Consider the following 15892-nt stretch of genomic DNA (forward strand, 5'->3'; position numbering starts at 1 on the left):
AGCTGCAAACAGCCTATGCCATAATTTTTCTTAATTTAGAAGTACCTTTATACCTGTTTGCTTGATGTTGTCAAATGTACTTTCACGTATGTGAATAACAGAAGTCACTGGATTTTGGGGTCTGTCATTTCAGGGCAATACTGGATTGACCCGAATCAGGGCTGTGCTCGTGATGCCTTCAAGGTTTATTGCAATTTCACAGCTGGTGGAGAAAGCTGCATCTACCCAGACAAGAAGTCTGAAGGAGTAAGTCATTGTGGCATATGCGGGGGGTGGGGGTCACTGATATGCATAGCGTAATGCATGGCTGTAATCTGAAGTGTGCGGGCACTGACACCACAGATACCCCAAGATGCATAGAACTTCACAGCGTGTCAGCATGAAGAAGCACATACGGCCTAAACTCTGCACTACAACACCAACATTCATCTATAACTCTGCTGGCTGGCTGATGGGGCCCATCACTGTTCGGTCACATCCGATTTCCATGTCACACTCGACTGACTGCAGAGTGTCTCCCTGCTCTTTGAAGGCAGACTGCTCTCATCCATTACACTCCCCTCCAGGCCCAGTGGTCTCTTTACTCAGTACAGGTCCATGGCGTCTGCATCACAGGTACTGGTCATCAGAGGAAAAGCACACAAAAGCTCACTGACTGCAAGCAGCAGCTCGGCCTTGTGGCAGTTCTGCGGCAGCCAGAGCAGATAAGCTGGAGGCTTTACCACAAGCTTCCTAGAATGAGGAAATAATGTACCCTACATTTCAGCATAGCAGAGTGTCCAGGCCTAAGGACAGAGCTCAGACTCAGGCCATGCAGTACTGCCGGCTCATGCAGAGGAGGCATGTCCACAATGAGCGGGACAAAGACTTCTGCTCTTAGCGGTCATCGTATCGATAGTCGTCCATCTATTTTCTAACCACAAGGTCAAGGAGACACACACAATCATATAATGCAGGCAGGTTAGAAATGCCCAGTAACCTAACTGAATGTCTTTGACTGTAATCATAATTTACAAACCAACTAAAAAGAAACATCAGCAGTGTATTAAAATCTATGGTTAATGACAAATTTAAATCTAAAGACAGAAATGAATCTGAAATAGTACATTCTGACAAATTACATGAAAGTATTTCCATTAAGTGTAGCACAGTCTCTTTATATTCTCCCTTTGCCTCAACATTGTTAGTATTGCTAAGCCACAGTTTCTGAATATGTGTTTTGAAGTGTACAAAATCTTTCAAGGAGACATTTAAATCATGAAGCATCATAGCAATTGGCTCTGACTCTGTATCTCAGTATTTTTGTTATATCTGACAGCAGAGAAGTAGCGCTCAAAATAACGAGAGCTAGATCTCAGCTGGTGGTATATTTATGGTCTTATGAAGCTGAAGCTCAATGGGGACTGACGAGTACTACCCTCATAATTCTTAAAGGACATGGCCCTTTTGGGGGTGGAGAACGAGCTGTACTTGGTGTTCGATCTGAGCGGGAAGAAACATGCTAGGCTGCATGGCGAGGACATATCATTTGTATTTGTCATGCCTCTGCTGGGCATTCAGATTTGGAAAATGAGGCCTAAGTTACTTCTTACAAAATCCCCAGGCTCCCTTTAAAGTGAGCTTGCGTCTCTATTGGATACGTAGCTCTTCTGGTATATTCATAGTCGGTGTCCCCTGCACGTGCCTCTCTGCTGTAAATGGTCTTACCCTTAAACTCCACAGCCCCTTGAGGATGTTACTGTTTTTAACCAGCATTCTTTCCCTTTCTGTCCCGCCCCATATGCCAGGCTAGACTCACTTCCTGGGCAAAGGAGGTTCCTGGGTCCTGGTTCAGTGAATTCAAACGCGGTAAACTGGTAAGCCCTTCCTTACCCTTTATTTAACAGCCTTTATATTTTACAGAGTAAAATGGCCCGTTGGCCCAAAGACACGCCAGGCACTTGGTATAGTCGGTACAAGCGAGGCTCCCTGGTAAGTCGCACGGCACGGCCGAGGGGCTGACCCAGGCCTTCAGCACTGCACGCCGCTGACGCCTGCGCTGCTCGTGCCAGAAAGATCTTTCCGCCGCTCGCCTGCAGTCAAACAGCAAAGCGGTGTCTTCCACTAAAATGAAAGTGGGAACAGAGCATTCAAATCCACATCGGCAGGGGAGACTTACAGAAACTCTGTTTACCCTTGGTTTTAAATGCATGCCGGGTGATCAGATCACAAGTGAACAATAGTGTAAACACCTGCCACGATGCATTGTGATCGGATCGATCAACCCACTTGCGAAGGTGGGATTCATTTGACCCCATGCCTTCTGTAGTGTAAATGCTAATGCATCTGGATGCGTCCCCAACAAGGACGTCACAATAACTGCATACAAGAGCAGTAAGGAAATCTGAACACAAGTGGTCGGCTGGACACCTTGGAGACAGAAGGTAGACACAGGTGTATGCTGCTATGTATCTCAGCTGGCTGCTTGTCATCCGATCACTCACGATGCATTTTAACACCAAGTTTAAACAGAGCCTCAGAAACCAGGATTTCTGTTCACATTTCTTTTCTATCCCCGAGTTCAGGCTTGACCTAAATTTATGTTTTCTAAGGCTTTTTTGTGTTTCAGTAAGCTGTCCATTTGAATGCGACTGCTTAACCACGATTCATCGGAGAAGACATTACCTGAAAGTGACTCAGTGCCTGTTTTATTACCGACTTTGCGAATTAACATTATCATTCACCTTTTACCTACATCAGTGGCCACAATTATGGATTCCAATTCTTTGAGATTGCAGAACTTTATTCTAGTTACTCCAATTACTTATTTAATCGTCCAGTGTGTGATATTTATAAACACTCCTTGATTGTTTATAAACATTACCACCAGTTATCGTGTAGTAGTTTGTGAAGTGTATTGCCAAAAATTCTAGGTGTTTCCACAATTCTGGCCACAAGTATAGATCATTCTTAGTGAATAGCCCTCTGGCTACAGTCTCCAGGAAAGGTGAATTAGAACATCAAGATGTGACAACCAAGCCATTTAAATGCAGTCAGGCCATGTGAAAATCGAGGCAATTGAATGGCATACTTTTATTCTGTTATCAAAGGCACTCAATCACTGAACAGGGGCTTTTGGGTTCTTAGTCACACTTGCGGCTGTACTGGAGAGGTAATGTGTCCTTTGACATGACGTTGGTCATGGGTTTGACTGATGGCAGGAAGCTCAGGCTTTGGGCCTTCCACCATTGCCTGTGCATCATGGCTGACTGGAGGGCACCACTGCTCTGAACCACTGTACAGACAAGGCAAATGGATGACAGGCACAAATGGATAATTCCAGTGTAACTTTAACCAGCACGGTCAATGCACTCAGGCCAAGCAGTTTATAGCATAATTTGACACGAGTTCTCCATTTGGGTGTCTGTCCATGGTATTTAGGTCTTGTATGACCTATCAGCAGAAGTGCATGCGCTTTTGTCCTAGTAAGTCCTGTTTTTCTCAAAGAAGAAAAGCCCGTGGAACAGAAGACACCAGACTGGTTGGTATAGATACTGATTTCCCTGATACAGATATAATAAAAAACGTTTTGACGCTCATGCAGATCACAAGTTCTTATATTCAGTATTCAATAAAAAGGTAGAGTATTAAAATAAATTTATCGGAAGTACATTTGGTTATCGTTTAAATGCTTTTACTTACCACTGTATGTCAATGCAGAGCAGCCACAAACGCCTAGGTTGCTCACAGAGTATTGGCAGGCGCCAGCTTTGTTTCTTTTTTTTCAATGCAGCAATATATTTTACAGAGCAATATATATTAACAATGTATATGTCAGGACGCGGGGTAGACGGGCAAGCAGGAAGCGGGGAAGGAATAGGCAGGTAGGCAGGATTACGGGAAACAAGGGTTTATTAAAGGGACAGGGCAGACGGTGACAAACTAACATCAATGACAAGTCTGGGGAAGACAGACTCAGACGCGGACTAAATACATAAGACAAGCCGAAAATAACAGGAAACAGCTGGGCATGATCGGGGAAGCACACATGGATAATCAGGGGGCGTGGCACACACAGGAATCGGACGAGCTGGGCGTGACAGAACCCCCCCCCCCCCAAAAGCGTGCTCGGAGTGGGATGCGACGGACGAGACGAGACTGGGGACACGGGACCTGGAACACAAGAACAAGACCATTACCGGGGCACAGGGAACAGAACCGAAACACAGAACAGGCACAGGAAAGACCTGACACAAAACAGGGAACGCCGACAGACAGACCAGAAAAGGAGGCGACACAGAGGAAACAGAGACAGGCAGAACAAAAGGGCCAGGAGGAAACATGGGCGGCACAGAGGGATGCGGAGCAGAGGCAGGAGGAACAAAGGGACGAGGAACAAACACAGAAGGAACAGAGACGGGAGGCCAGACGTGAAAGGCCGGGGAAGAACGGGGAGCCCGAGGAAGCCACAGCGGGCGACGCGCTGCAGCCCAAGGGGCTGCAGGCGACCGAGAGGCCGGAGCAGGAGGGGACCTCGGAGGGGCTGAGGAGACAGGCCGAGGAGATAGGTCAAGGGGATAAGGAGGGAGTCGGAGGGGCCACCAGGGGAGGCAAGGAGGAAGCCGGAGGGGACACTGGCAAAGGCAAGGAGGGAGAGGCAGCTGCAGCAGGCGACAGCGTAGCCACAGCTGGCAAAGGCGACGTCCACCAATGGTGCCTCGGGCGGTGCTGCTGGCGGAGGCGGCAGCTCCTTAGCCGGTGCTGCGGGCGGAGGTGGCGGCGCCTCAGGTGGTGCTGCGGGCGGACGCGACGGCGCCTCGGGCATTGCCGAGACCTCCAGCATGGGCAGTGCAGTTGCTGCAGAAGGGAGTTTGGGCGGTGCAGCAGCCGCAGCAGGGAGCTTGGGCAGTGCAGTAGCCACAGAAGGGAGTTTGGTTGGTGCAGCAGCCGCAGCAGGGAGCTCGGGCGGTGCAGCAGCCGCAGTAGGGAGCTCAGGCGGTGCAGCAGCCGCATTGGGTGGTGCAGGGAGCAGATCAGTGGCTGGAGGCAGTGCAGGGAATGGAGCAGGGAACGCCGACTCAAGACCAGTAAGGGGCACCGCTCTCCGTAACTGGAGCAGCTTCCTCAGGCCCTCTGCTAACCTCTCCACGTCGCCTTGAGGAGAACTGGGAGTGAACGTGGCAAAGTCGGACAGCTTCCGGGGAGACCAGAGTGGCCGGTTCTTCCATCACGCTCCAGTAAAGACAATGGAGGGTTAAGAATTGTTCAGCGAGCGTCTGGGTAGAACTAACCGCGGCTCGTTTGGGCTCTACCCTCACTGGATCGAACACCGCCGGGTTGAGGATCGGAAGGGGTTCCTGGGAAAACTCGGGGGGGGGGGAGAGAGAGAGACTGCCCCCAAAAAGATCGCCGACCCCTCTGTGGATCTCTCTCCTCCTCTCTCCTTCTTTCTCCCGGTCCGGAATTTCGATGGAGGCTGAGAGTCTCCGGAAAGGTCCGGGGGTAGAGTCCAGGGCACCTCTGGGAGTTCGGACAGCGGGCCATACGGCCAGCCACAGTCCCCAGCTACTTGCCTCATATTACTCTTCGCCACTCTGCTTCTCAGCCGCCATATGTCCTCACGTACCTTCACGGTAGGGTGCGTGTCCTCGGGCAGGGATTTCCCCTCGAGCCACTTCCTTATACGAACCGCGAATGCTCGCACCAATGGATCGCCCCTTACCTCTGATCGAGCCAGTACATTACCTTGGCATTATGACCGAGGAGTTCCGCCTCGGTCTGGCAAGGTGTCTTCTCTTGGAGACTTGTCATTCTGTCAGAATGCGGGATAGACGGGCAAGCAGGAAGCAGGGAAGGATGAGGCAGGTAGGCAGGATTACGGGAAACGAGGGTTTATTAAAGGGACAGGGCAGACGACGACAAACTAACATCAATGTCAAGTCTGGGGAAGACAGACTTTGATGATCAGGGGGCATGGCACACACAAGGATCGGACAAGCTGGCCGTGACAGTAAATATTTGTTTTCATTTTTCAAGCTGTAAAAAGTGATTGCATTGGAGACAAAAATTAAAGCCTAAATTTCACTGTAAAAATCTTCAAAAAGTAATGTATATATTCATGCGATCCTATTTTCATCCACTATACATTTTGGTTATTATTTTTTAAATGTGTTAGACAGTGATCTTGTTAATTTAAAAATAGCCATTTTTTCTCAAGCACGGTATTTCTCAGCACAATGACTTCAAAACTTTATATTAATGCTCTATTTAAAAAGAATGAAAACAATCATTCCATGTCTTTTTCCATAAAAATCGTCACTATGAATTAAATTCAGTAAAATTTAACCCCAACCAGAGAAAATATACCCCTAATATCTGTTGCCAAAGTCTGACTGACAGTTTGTTACAGGATAGGGAAGCCTTCGTGTGCCCAACCTTACAATCGTCCCTCTCTAGACTCTTTTTCTGCCATGTATATCGTTAAACAGCTATCCTATGCGGATGCGGAGGGCAACCCTATTGGGGTGGTCCAGATGACCTTCCTGCGGCTGCTGAGTGCCGCTGCCCGGCAGAACCTCACCTACAACTGCTACCAGTCAGTGGCCTGGCACGACTCGGAGCTTGACAGCTATGACAAGGCCATCCGCTTCCTGGGCTCGAACGACGAGGAGATGTCCCATGACAACAACCCCTACATCCGTGCCGTGGTGGACGGCTGTGCAGTGAGTATCCAAAACATAATGGTGCTTCCATTGGTAATGAACAATCCCAGTAAAAATCCATCAGTTATTGATCAAATCCAGTATAATGTATACTATACAGTTAAGAGTAGTTTTAATCTGCTAGTCTGTCTCAGTTATAATAATAATGGAATAAAATTAAAAAAAAAATAAAGAATGGTTTCCAGAGACCCAAAGGAGAATTTAATTTTGTGGTTTTCCTGCATCTCCAGTGTGGCAATTTTAAATTGGCTTTCAAACCGCTGTCTACAGTTTATTGGCAAAACAATTGAAGTGTAAAATATATGCTATAGTTCAATAGCCAGTAACCTGGATCAGATATTTTTTTATGCGTTCTCAAGAGCTCCATCCTCCAGAGCTCATTTGTTTCAAGGCTTGCAAGTAACCATCGGTCCCTCCTTCCCGTCTTTCTGTTTTTCCAGTTGAAAAAGGGTTATGAAAAGACTGTACTTGAGCTCAACACGCCAAAGGTGGAACAGGTGCCATTTGTTGACGTCATGTTCAGTGATTTTGGTGGAGCCTTACAGAAGTTTGGATTTGAAGTGGGTCCTGTCTGCTTCATCGGATGAGACACTGTTCCAGGAAATTCTATATATATAATTAAAACAAATTGACTAAAATAAAGTGAACAGCCCGACATCTCACATCTGTAAAACATTGTCTCCAAAAATAAACAAAAAAAAAACATCAAGACAAGGAAATAAATGTTCAATAAAAGAATAAAAACCGCAACCTTGCAACCTCAGTCTGCCTTCTCCATCACACACAGGTTTTGAAAGCTGTCAGTTGTTCGCTAACCACTTGATTCTCTATGCCCTGCCTTCCTTTCTCTGCCTGTGTCTCTGCCCGTGTCTCGGCAAACTCTGTGGTATCGATCAGGTTGCTCTGAAGCATTAAGAAAACTCCAAAGTGAGTGGGACCCTCACTAGTCTCTATCGTCAGGATTTCCTTCTGATTTCAGTTTCCATGCTTCATTTTATCCAAATGGCTGCCTGTTCTTTGCAATGGTGCTTACATATAAAATATTATATAGAAATATAATAAATTTTGTTTGGTATGTTTGTAAGTACGTTTTGTATATTTTTTTCCTGGAAATGTATATTGATCCTGGCTTGAAAACATGCGTTTGGGTACCTTTTACTAAGAGTGAGATAACAAGAAAACGGAAAATTAAAGGGACGGCTTTGGGTGTAAAAGCACAGAGTTTTTACATCCAAAGCTCACAAGTACACGGTGCTGCTGTCTGAGCACTAATGTGCCACTTAAATAGCCCCTTCTCCAGCACATCCATGTTTATCCTCTGAGAATATTCATAGGGCAAGATTGCATCAAATTTGTAATAAAAAGGGTTACTGGTGCTATTTTAATGTTTGTTTAAGGTGCTCAGTATTTACACTTTAATTCTGAAGTTAAATACTGCTGATCAGTCTCCTAAAAAGCTTTCAGATCTTATCCCCGTAATAATGGCATTTTTTGAATTTATAAAATCTTTGATTATGCCTAATAACAGTGTTTTTTCGTCCATCCATCCATCTTCTGACCGCTTTACCTTGAGCAGGGTCACAGGGGGACCTGAAGCCCATCCCAGGCAGCACAGGGCACAAAACAGGGGTACATCCTGGATGGGATGCCGGTAGAAAAGTGTATGTACTTTTTAATGAACCCTTTAATGAAAAGGTGTCTGAAATTGCAATATTGGACCATGGGGGGAAAAAAGCAGATCCGAAAACTGTCCTGAAAATGGTGCTAATTTATGTTACAGTTGTGGGCAATTGAGATATGTTTTCTGTATTGTGATTTTATATGTTATGAGTTTTTTTGTATATGGATCTCAGTGAGAACTGTGTATACAAAGATCTATCTACACACACAGGTGTCCAGCGTAGGCGAGTCTCATTACTTTCACTTGAAGTTTTAAAACACTGCTGGAAACTTCACATGTGAGTTTTCTGTTCTGTGACAATCGGCTAGAATTCCAAAGTAGCTGGCAGAAAAAGATGAAGTCAATTGCTTGTAAACAGAAATCCTTGCTTGACATAACTAATGATCTAAATAGCTGTGCTTCTTTGAGGAATTTGAAAACATAGATGGTGCTCTTTCCATCAGTTTACAAACAAGGGCTGCATGCAATCTTTCATTTTGCAGGTATCGGTTTCAGTGGCGTGTTTTGATTTTTCCTGGCTTAAAGTTGTACAAATAATAATAAATTACCGGGTATGTATATTACTTAAGACTGGGATTCCCAAATTACCTTGTAGACTAGTCAGACAAAATAACACCTCTTTTTTAAAAATAAAAAAATAAAATAGTAAATAAAAACTTGCCTGGGGCACGTAATTCTGTTTTATGATTTTTACATTTTTTCATTATTTTGGCCATCGCTGTAGTGGATTGACGTGAGTTTCACTTACAGCAAATCTTGTACCTTTGACCACTTAGTCTCTACTACATACATGCTTTACTGTTCATCATAAATTACTCTTTTTCTATTTGAATATATGTGACTTGAACCATTTCTATTAAAATATGTTTCTATTAAAACTATGGAATATGTGTATTTTCATGCAGTATGTCATGTTCATTGTTTTCCTGTCAGTAAATTTATTTTTGAAATCACCCGTGCTGCCATTTTTAAATCTGTTTCTTAGTTTTTATGGTCTAGTCAAACCTGTGTAAGCACAGAAGAAATTTTGCTGTTTGACAATAAATTCAAAGTTACTGTGCCCCTTCCACTTTACCGTGTTCCACTGTTTGTATGTTTATCAAAGCATTAAAATCTGTATGCATGAACTGTAAGTTTTTTTTTCTTTTCTTGTATTTTGGAATAACATAAAGGAACTATTTTAAAATATTCTAAATGTTTTCAGCTGCTATTTGAGCGAAAAGGCATGTTAATTGTGAAAAGTAGCGAGGAAGATATTGTAAGTTGAACCAAACAACCTTTTAATTTGTAGTATATTTATTGTATTATTTAAGAAAATAAATGTAAATTTACACGAGTAATATTACTGAAAGACCCCCTCTTTATCTGTGACATTTAGAAGCTATGCAGTTATCCAAGAGCGTAAGAGTCTTGACTGTAACATTAAGCCAGTGTGTTTTATTGATTATTGCATTGATCACAATTACCCTTTTTGTAAGTATAATCTGCATAGGACAAGTGGGTATGGAAAATGAATGAATGAATGAATGAATGAATATATTGTTTATTTTTAGCTCTGTGTAATTTTAAGAATTTGAACCTTTAAACTGATTAAACTAAAACTGATCACATTATACATCATACTACATTATTTTACAATTACTGCATGTCATGTAGCCTCATAATATAGAATAAGACAGAGGAAAGTGCTATACAGCCCCCGTTCGTCCAAAGGTTCATTAAACTTCTTTATCATCTACAACACATATGTGAAATTTATACACCCTTTAATTTTTTGTGAAGTTTACAGTCTGATATTGAAACATATTGCATCAGATTGCTTGGTGACAAAGGCAATCAACAATAGCCACTGTTAATAAGGTGTGAGGAATTTAGGCATTTAGGATGATGCAAGAGGCTAATTAGCCTCTAGCTGTTTTCAGTTGTAATGGCTGTGACTGGAGAATTAAGGGAGTTATGCCTATTAACTGTCATTGCTTGGTAATTTGTGGACTGTGACAAGTTTTGGAGCAAAGTTATTGAACACTACAGACCAAGAGATAACTAAGTTTCCATGGCGTTGAATAACATTTGGAGCACTGTCATCATTAAGTAGAGGCTACATGGAATCACCAGGATCTTGCCTGGCTCATATCCCAATGCCTGGATGAACGATCAGAAGACTGATCAGAGAGACCACCAAGAATCCAGTGGCCACACTGAAAGCTGCACCCTTTCATCAGACAATGTTAGGTTTGTTACAGCAATATGGGGAGCTTGTGCAAATCTGGGATCTATGGGTCACTGTTGATAAGAAAGACCTCTCCTCCAAAAAGGCCATATTGACGGTCCTGAAGACATACAAAAAAAAAAAACAACGCAACATAGTGCTTTTTGTTTTTAACTCAATGTGAAAAAATATGAATAACACAATGTCCTTATTGTAACTCTTGGTTGTGTCAGAATCAGTTATTTATGTGGAGGTTTCTCTTCAAAAGGTGCCAGAAGGAGTAGCTGAGAGGGTAGAAGTAAACTTGGATTATGCCAAAAACAGAGAAGTGTGGAATTGGCCAAGTCAATGTTCTGACCTCAGTCTGGATAAAAAACTGTGGAATGGGCCACCAATGATACACCTTAAATGTAACTAAAGCTTAAAACTATTGTAAAAATAATTGCAAAAATCATCGGAAATACAAGTATGAAAGGTTGAGTGGATACTTATGCAAAAAATCTAGCATTTCAAGCAAACAAGCTGCTGACTAGTGTTAACTCAAGTGTGCCTGCCCGTTATGTGCCTCCCCATGTGCGTTACGTATTCCTTTTTAACTCGGGTGTATGTGCTCGTTATGTGCGTTACGTTTTCCTTTTTAACTTGGGTGTATGTGCCTGTTATGTGCGTTACGTTTTCCTTTTTAACTCGGGTGTATGTGCTCGTTATGTGCGTTACGTTTTCCTTTTTAACTCGGGTGTATGTGCCCGTTATGTGCGTTACGTTTTCCTTTTTAACTCGGGTGTATGTGCCCGTTATGTGCATTACGTTTTCCTTTTTAACTCGGGTGTGTGTGCCCATTTTCCTTTTAACTTGGGTGTATGTGCCCGTTATGTGGGCTACATTTTTTTTTCTTTCAGAGAACTGCAGCATTTGTCTTTCAGTTGAAGGTTGTTTTAATCAAAAATAAAAGGTGGCAGAAAATATCATTTGTATTGATTTCAGGGGTGTTATAATTTTAAAATTGAATAGTGCTTGTTGATGCACTGTATGTTACCATGTGCAGGGATGAATTTCTTAGTAAAATAACATAAATCTACACATTTTAATTTCGCCTGAAGGTGGATGTACAGTTTTCGAATGTGGCACAGGGTGTTCAGAAATACCAGATGTTTCACAATAGTATGGAAAATGTACATTTTTTTATTCCCTCTGAAAGTGTTTCCAAACACCAACTGTTGTTGAATTTGCAGTTCAAAGAGTCAGAGTTTCAAAACGTTTTCTGTAAATGGTGCCAAGGAAAATGGAGATACTGAAAGCCACCTTTAGTAGTAATGCTGCTTGCTCAAATTGATAAAGGTTATTGTGTTTATTACACATTGACTTAACTACAGTGGGAGGCTGGTTGTCACCATAGAAAGGAGCATTGTCAGCATTCGGGATGACTGGTAATGAAAAGCTAGCCAGGAATTAGCTATTTTGCCTTCGACTGATCGATTTGTGCGGTTTGGGGATGTTTGCATTTTCTCCTCTCTTTTAATGTATTACAAGATCAAATTATTATTTAATATATTGCAAGAACCAATTAACTAAATTTGGACTAAATTGGGTATTGATAATTTACTGGAGGTTCAGTGTCTAGTGTGATTCTTGATCTTGACAGAATACTTTGCCTACCGAAGATGGACGCAGCAGAGATCCGCAGCTACAGCACCAAGTAAACCAGCTTACCACCTTGGTAACCCAGATCCTGGAAGGGCAAGCTTCCCAAACCAACCTGCTGGCTTCCCCTCCATGAACTGCTACATCGGTTCCTGTCACTCTCCCGGAGAAGTATGGCAGTAACCCAAATCGGCTCATTTTTGATGCAGTGCGGCCTTTTCACAGACGAACACCCCATTGCTCTCTAGATGACTCTGCATGAGTGCACTTCATCTTTTCCCTACTTACTGGAAGGGCACAGGATTTGGACACTGCACTGTGGACTGATTACTGTCCTCTGCTTGATTCTGCACATAAGTTTCAGCTCGTGTTTCTCAAATTGTTTGATCACCCAGCCTTAGGGTGAAAAATGGTATAAAGGGAGTAAGGAGGTCTGGTCCCACTGTCAGCAAGTCCTGAAAAACCTTACACAGCGGCAAAAGTCCTTCGCAGATCAACGACGACGTCCGGCTCCAACCTATCAGGTAGGTCAACATATATGGTTATCTGCCCATAACCTGAAGCTACCCACTTATTGTAAATTGTCCCCTTGGTATATTGGTCCCTTCACGGTGGTGTGTCCAACTTCCTACCATCTACATCTTCCGAGTGTGTATCATATATGCCTTTCTTTCCTTGTCTCACTTTTGAAACCTGTCCTGTGCATCCACCGAGGAACGTGACTATACTGCTTCCTCAGTCTCTGCAGGATGACTCCCGAGTCTTCAAAGTACACGCACTCCTGGACTTGTACCATCGTGGAAGGACGTTATAGTACCTGGTGGACTGGGAGGGCTTTGGGATAGAGGAACAATCATGGGTACCCGTGAGAGGTGACAGCTTTTCATTGTAACCACCTCTCTAAACCGGCTCCTTGCCCTTGTGGCTGACCACGGCTTCCAATGTGGCCTCCAGGAGATGGCCGTTGAGGGGGGGGAGGACTCTGTCATGCCCACCCAGGCAAAGCACACCCGCTGAAACGAATCCATGCCTGTCTGCCCCACGATAAAAGGTGAGAGTGACTTTGTGAACCTTGTGAAGAATTGTTGCCATTCTTATGAGCCATACTGAGCATTTCTCTTTTCTTGTCTGCTATCTCTTCTCCCCATGCTGCCTGCCTCGCCCGTACTGCCTGCCCTACTTTGCCCCCACTCGCTGGTTCTGGCAAAGTATTCTGTAACGTGGAATGCACACAGAAGAGACAGACCCCGAAATTCAGGAGACTGATCTATTTATTTTAAAGCCGGGTGCACCAAAAGCCCAAGGGACAAGGCAGGCAGATAGTCGGGTCAAAAGCTGGTGGTCGAAAGCCAGGTGACTCAGTCCTACCTGTATGAATAAAGACGAGATGTGGAGACGATGGGGCAGGAAGCAAAACAGAGGCAGATCAGGACGACAGGGCAGGGAAGGCAGGCAGGAATGGGCAAGCAGGCAGAGATGACTGGGGGAGCAAGGCAGGCACGACAGCAGGACACGGAGAGGCAGGCAGGGCAGGGGGGCAAGACACGAGACATGCTTAGTAAGTGTCATCGGGAATGGAAACAATACCTCGCAACTTTGGGAGCTTGTTGTGAGGTTAAGTAGCCTGGTCTGATTGCAATACTCAACTGCTCCTGTGCACCCAGCTCCTAGGGGCGTTTGCAATACAAACAGAGCCCTTGTGAGGAATGCTGTTGCCTCTCGTTGTATGATGGCGGGGCGCGTTCAAGCTGCATGGGTTCCATCTGTTCATCTGAGGTGGTGGACGGAACCGCAGCAGGTGACGAGCAAGGGTGTCGATTACGACGTTCACGGACGCTGTTATCTATTGCCATTGAGAGCCCAATGAAATCTTCAAAGGACAAAGGCATTCCGCGCCCCGTCAGTTGGGCAGGGCGATGAGTCTGCACATTTTGTAAAACCGATCCACCACCATTAACACGACGGTGTTACTTCTTGAGGAAGGAAAGTCCGTAATGAAATTGAGTGCCAGATGCGATCACGGACAGGATGGCACAGGCAAGGGATGCAGGAGGCTGGCCAGGGTTTGTTGGGTTGACTTCAGTTGTGAGCACACGGAGAACATACTTCTCCACAGCTGCCCTCCATCCACCCCAGCCACCAATATTTCCGGGCAATCAGGCGTTGAGTGGTGGAGATTCCTGGGTGACCTGAACATAAAGAGATATGAACCCAATCGAGCACTGCCGGACGTAAAGGACGAGGGACATACCACTGCCCAGCTGGGCATCCTTGGGGAGGTGTTGAACACTCATTGGCGAGACGGAGCACCCCCTCTGGTGACCAGGTGATAGGTGTGGCGAAACAGGTCTCTTCCTTGCAGCTGGCCTCAGGCAGGTCAAACTGGTGAGAAAGGGCATCCGCTTTCGCATTCTTCTTCCCTGGAAGGTAAGTGACGTGCAAAGAACATAGCCTATCGAGCTTGACGAGGGTTTAACCTTTTCGTCTTCTGCAAGTACTCCAGGTTTCGGTGATCGGTATAAACCTGAAAGAGGTGGCGAGCTCCCTCAAGCCACTGTCTCCATTCTTCCAAGGCCTGCTTGATAGCGACTCCCTAACTCCCAGTCCCCCACATCATAGTTATGTTCATCACTTTTTTCGACATAAAGGCACAACTGCGTCTACGATCTGTGATTGGGCTCCGATATATGAGGATGGCTCCTACTCTGGCTTCTGACACGTCGACCTCGATCTCGAAAGGGAGCACCGGGTTTTGGCTGCTGCAGAACTAGGGTGGCGCAGAAATCTTGCTTCATGTCTCGCACCCCCTCCTCGAGTGAACGAGAGGTAAGGGGAGCTGCCACCTGACTAAAATTATGGATGAACCGTCTGTAAAAGTTAGCAAAACCTAGGAGCCATTGTAGTTCCTTAACAGTACAAGGAAGGGACCATTGCTGAATGGCCGTCACCTTCTTCTCATCCATAGCCACCTCTCTGGGCCTGAGCACATATCCTAAGAAGTGCACCTGGGTTTGATGGTAGTCACATTTCTCACCTTTAGCATATAAGCAACAGTCACGCAGCCTTTGGAGCACTTAATGTACAAGGAACACATGTTGAAGGGTAGGTGAGTACACTAAGATGTCATCAATGTACACTACCAGGAAACGATAATCATCCCCTGGAAGACAGTGTATATGAATGCCTGGAAGATAAAAGGGCTATTAGTTAATCCATAAGGCATTACGTGATATTCAAACTGACCAGTAGAAGTGACAAAAAAGGTTTTCCACTCATCCCCTCTGTGTATTCTGATGAGGTTGTAGGCGCTCCTGAGGTCTAGCTTGGTGAAGAACGCAGAGTTCTGGAGCTGTTCCAATTCAGAAGGGATTAGTGGAAAGGGTTCTCTCCACTTCGCAGTAATGGAATTAAGGCCTCGATAATCAATGCAAGGATATAGACCCCCATCCTTCTTAATAAAGAAAAAACCTGCTGTTATTGGGGATGTGGATGGACGGATGATACCTTGTCTGAGTTGCTCCTGGACGTAGGTATCCATGGCACCCTCCTCCGCTATGGACAGGGGGTATACAATATGTAACCCTTGGGAGGAGGCACTCCCTCAACAAGGTCAATGGTGCAGTCACACTCTCTATGAGGTGGCAACTCAAAGGAAAGTGA

At 44.8% G+C, this 15892-nt stretch overlaps 1 protein-coding gene across 3 annotated transcripts in view; it reads left to right on the forward strand.

Moving 5' to 3' along the window:
- Positions 1-9718, forward strand: part of col5a1 (procollagen, type V, alpha 1) — a 74973-nt gene extending 65255 nt beyond the window's left edge. For 2 of the 3 annotated variants that reach the window (XM_049018870.1, XM_049018872.1), the window contains 4 exons: positions 134-246; positions 1788-1856; positions 6468-6701; positions 7142-9718. In XM_049018870.1, coding sequence (XP_048874827.1) covers positions 134-246; positions 1788-1856; positions 6468-6701; positions 7142-7288 — 563 coding nt within the window. In that variant the 3' untranslated portion in view covers positions 7289-9718. Of the gene's footprint in view, positions 1-133; positions 247-1787; positions 1857-1902; positions 1972-6467; positions 6702-7141 lie in introns of all 3 variants that reach the window. The other variant, XM_049018871.1, reaches the window with a different exon arrangement.
- The last annotated feature ends 6174 nt before the right edge of the window (positions 9719-15892 follow it).

This window comes from Brienomyrus brachyistius, chromosome 7, assembly GCF_023856365.1.
Source record: "Brienomyrus brachyistius isolate T26 chromosome 7, BBRACH_0.4, whole genome shotgun sequence".
NCBI classification, from domain to species: domain Eukaryota; kingdom Metazoa; phylum Chordata; class Actinopteri; order Osteoglossiformes; family Mormyridae; genus Brienomyrus; species Brienomyrus brachyistius.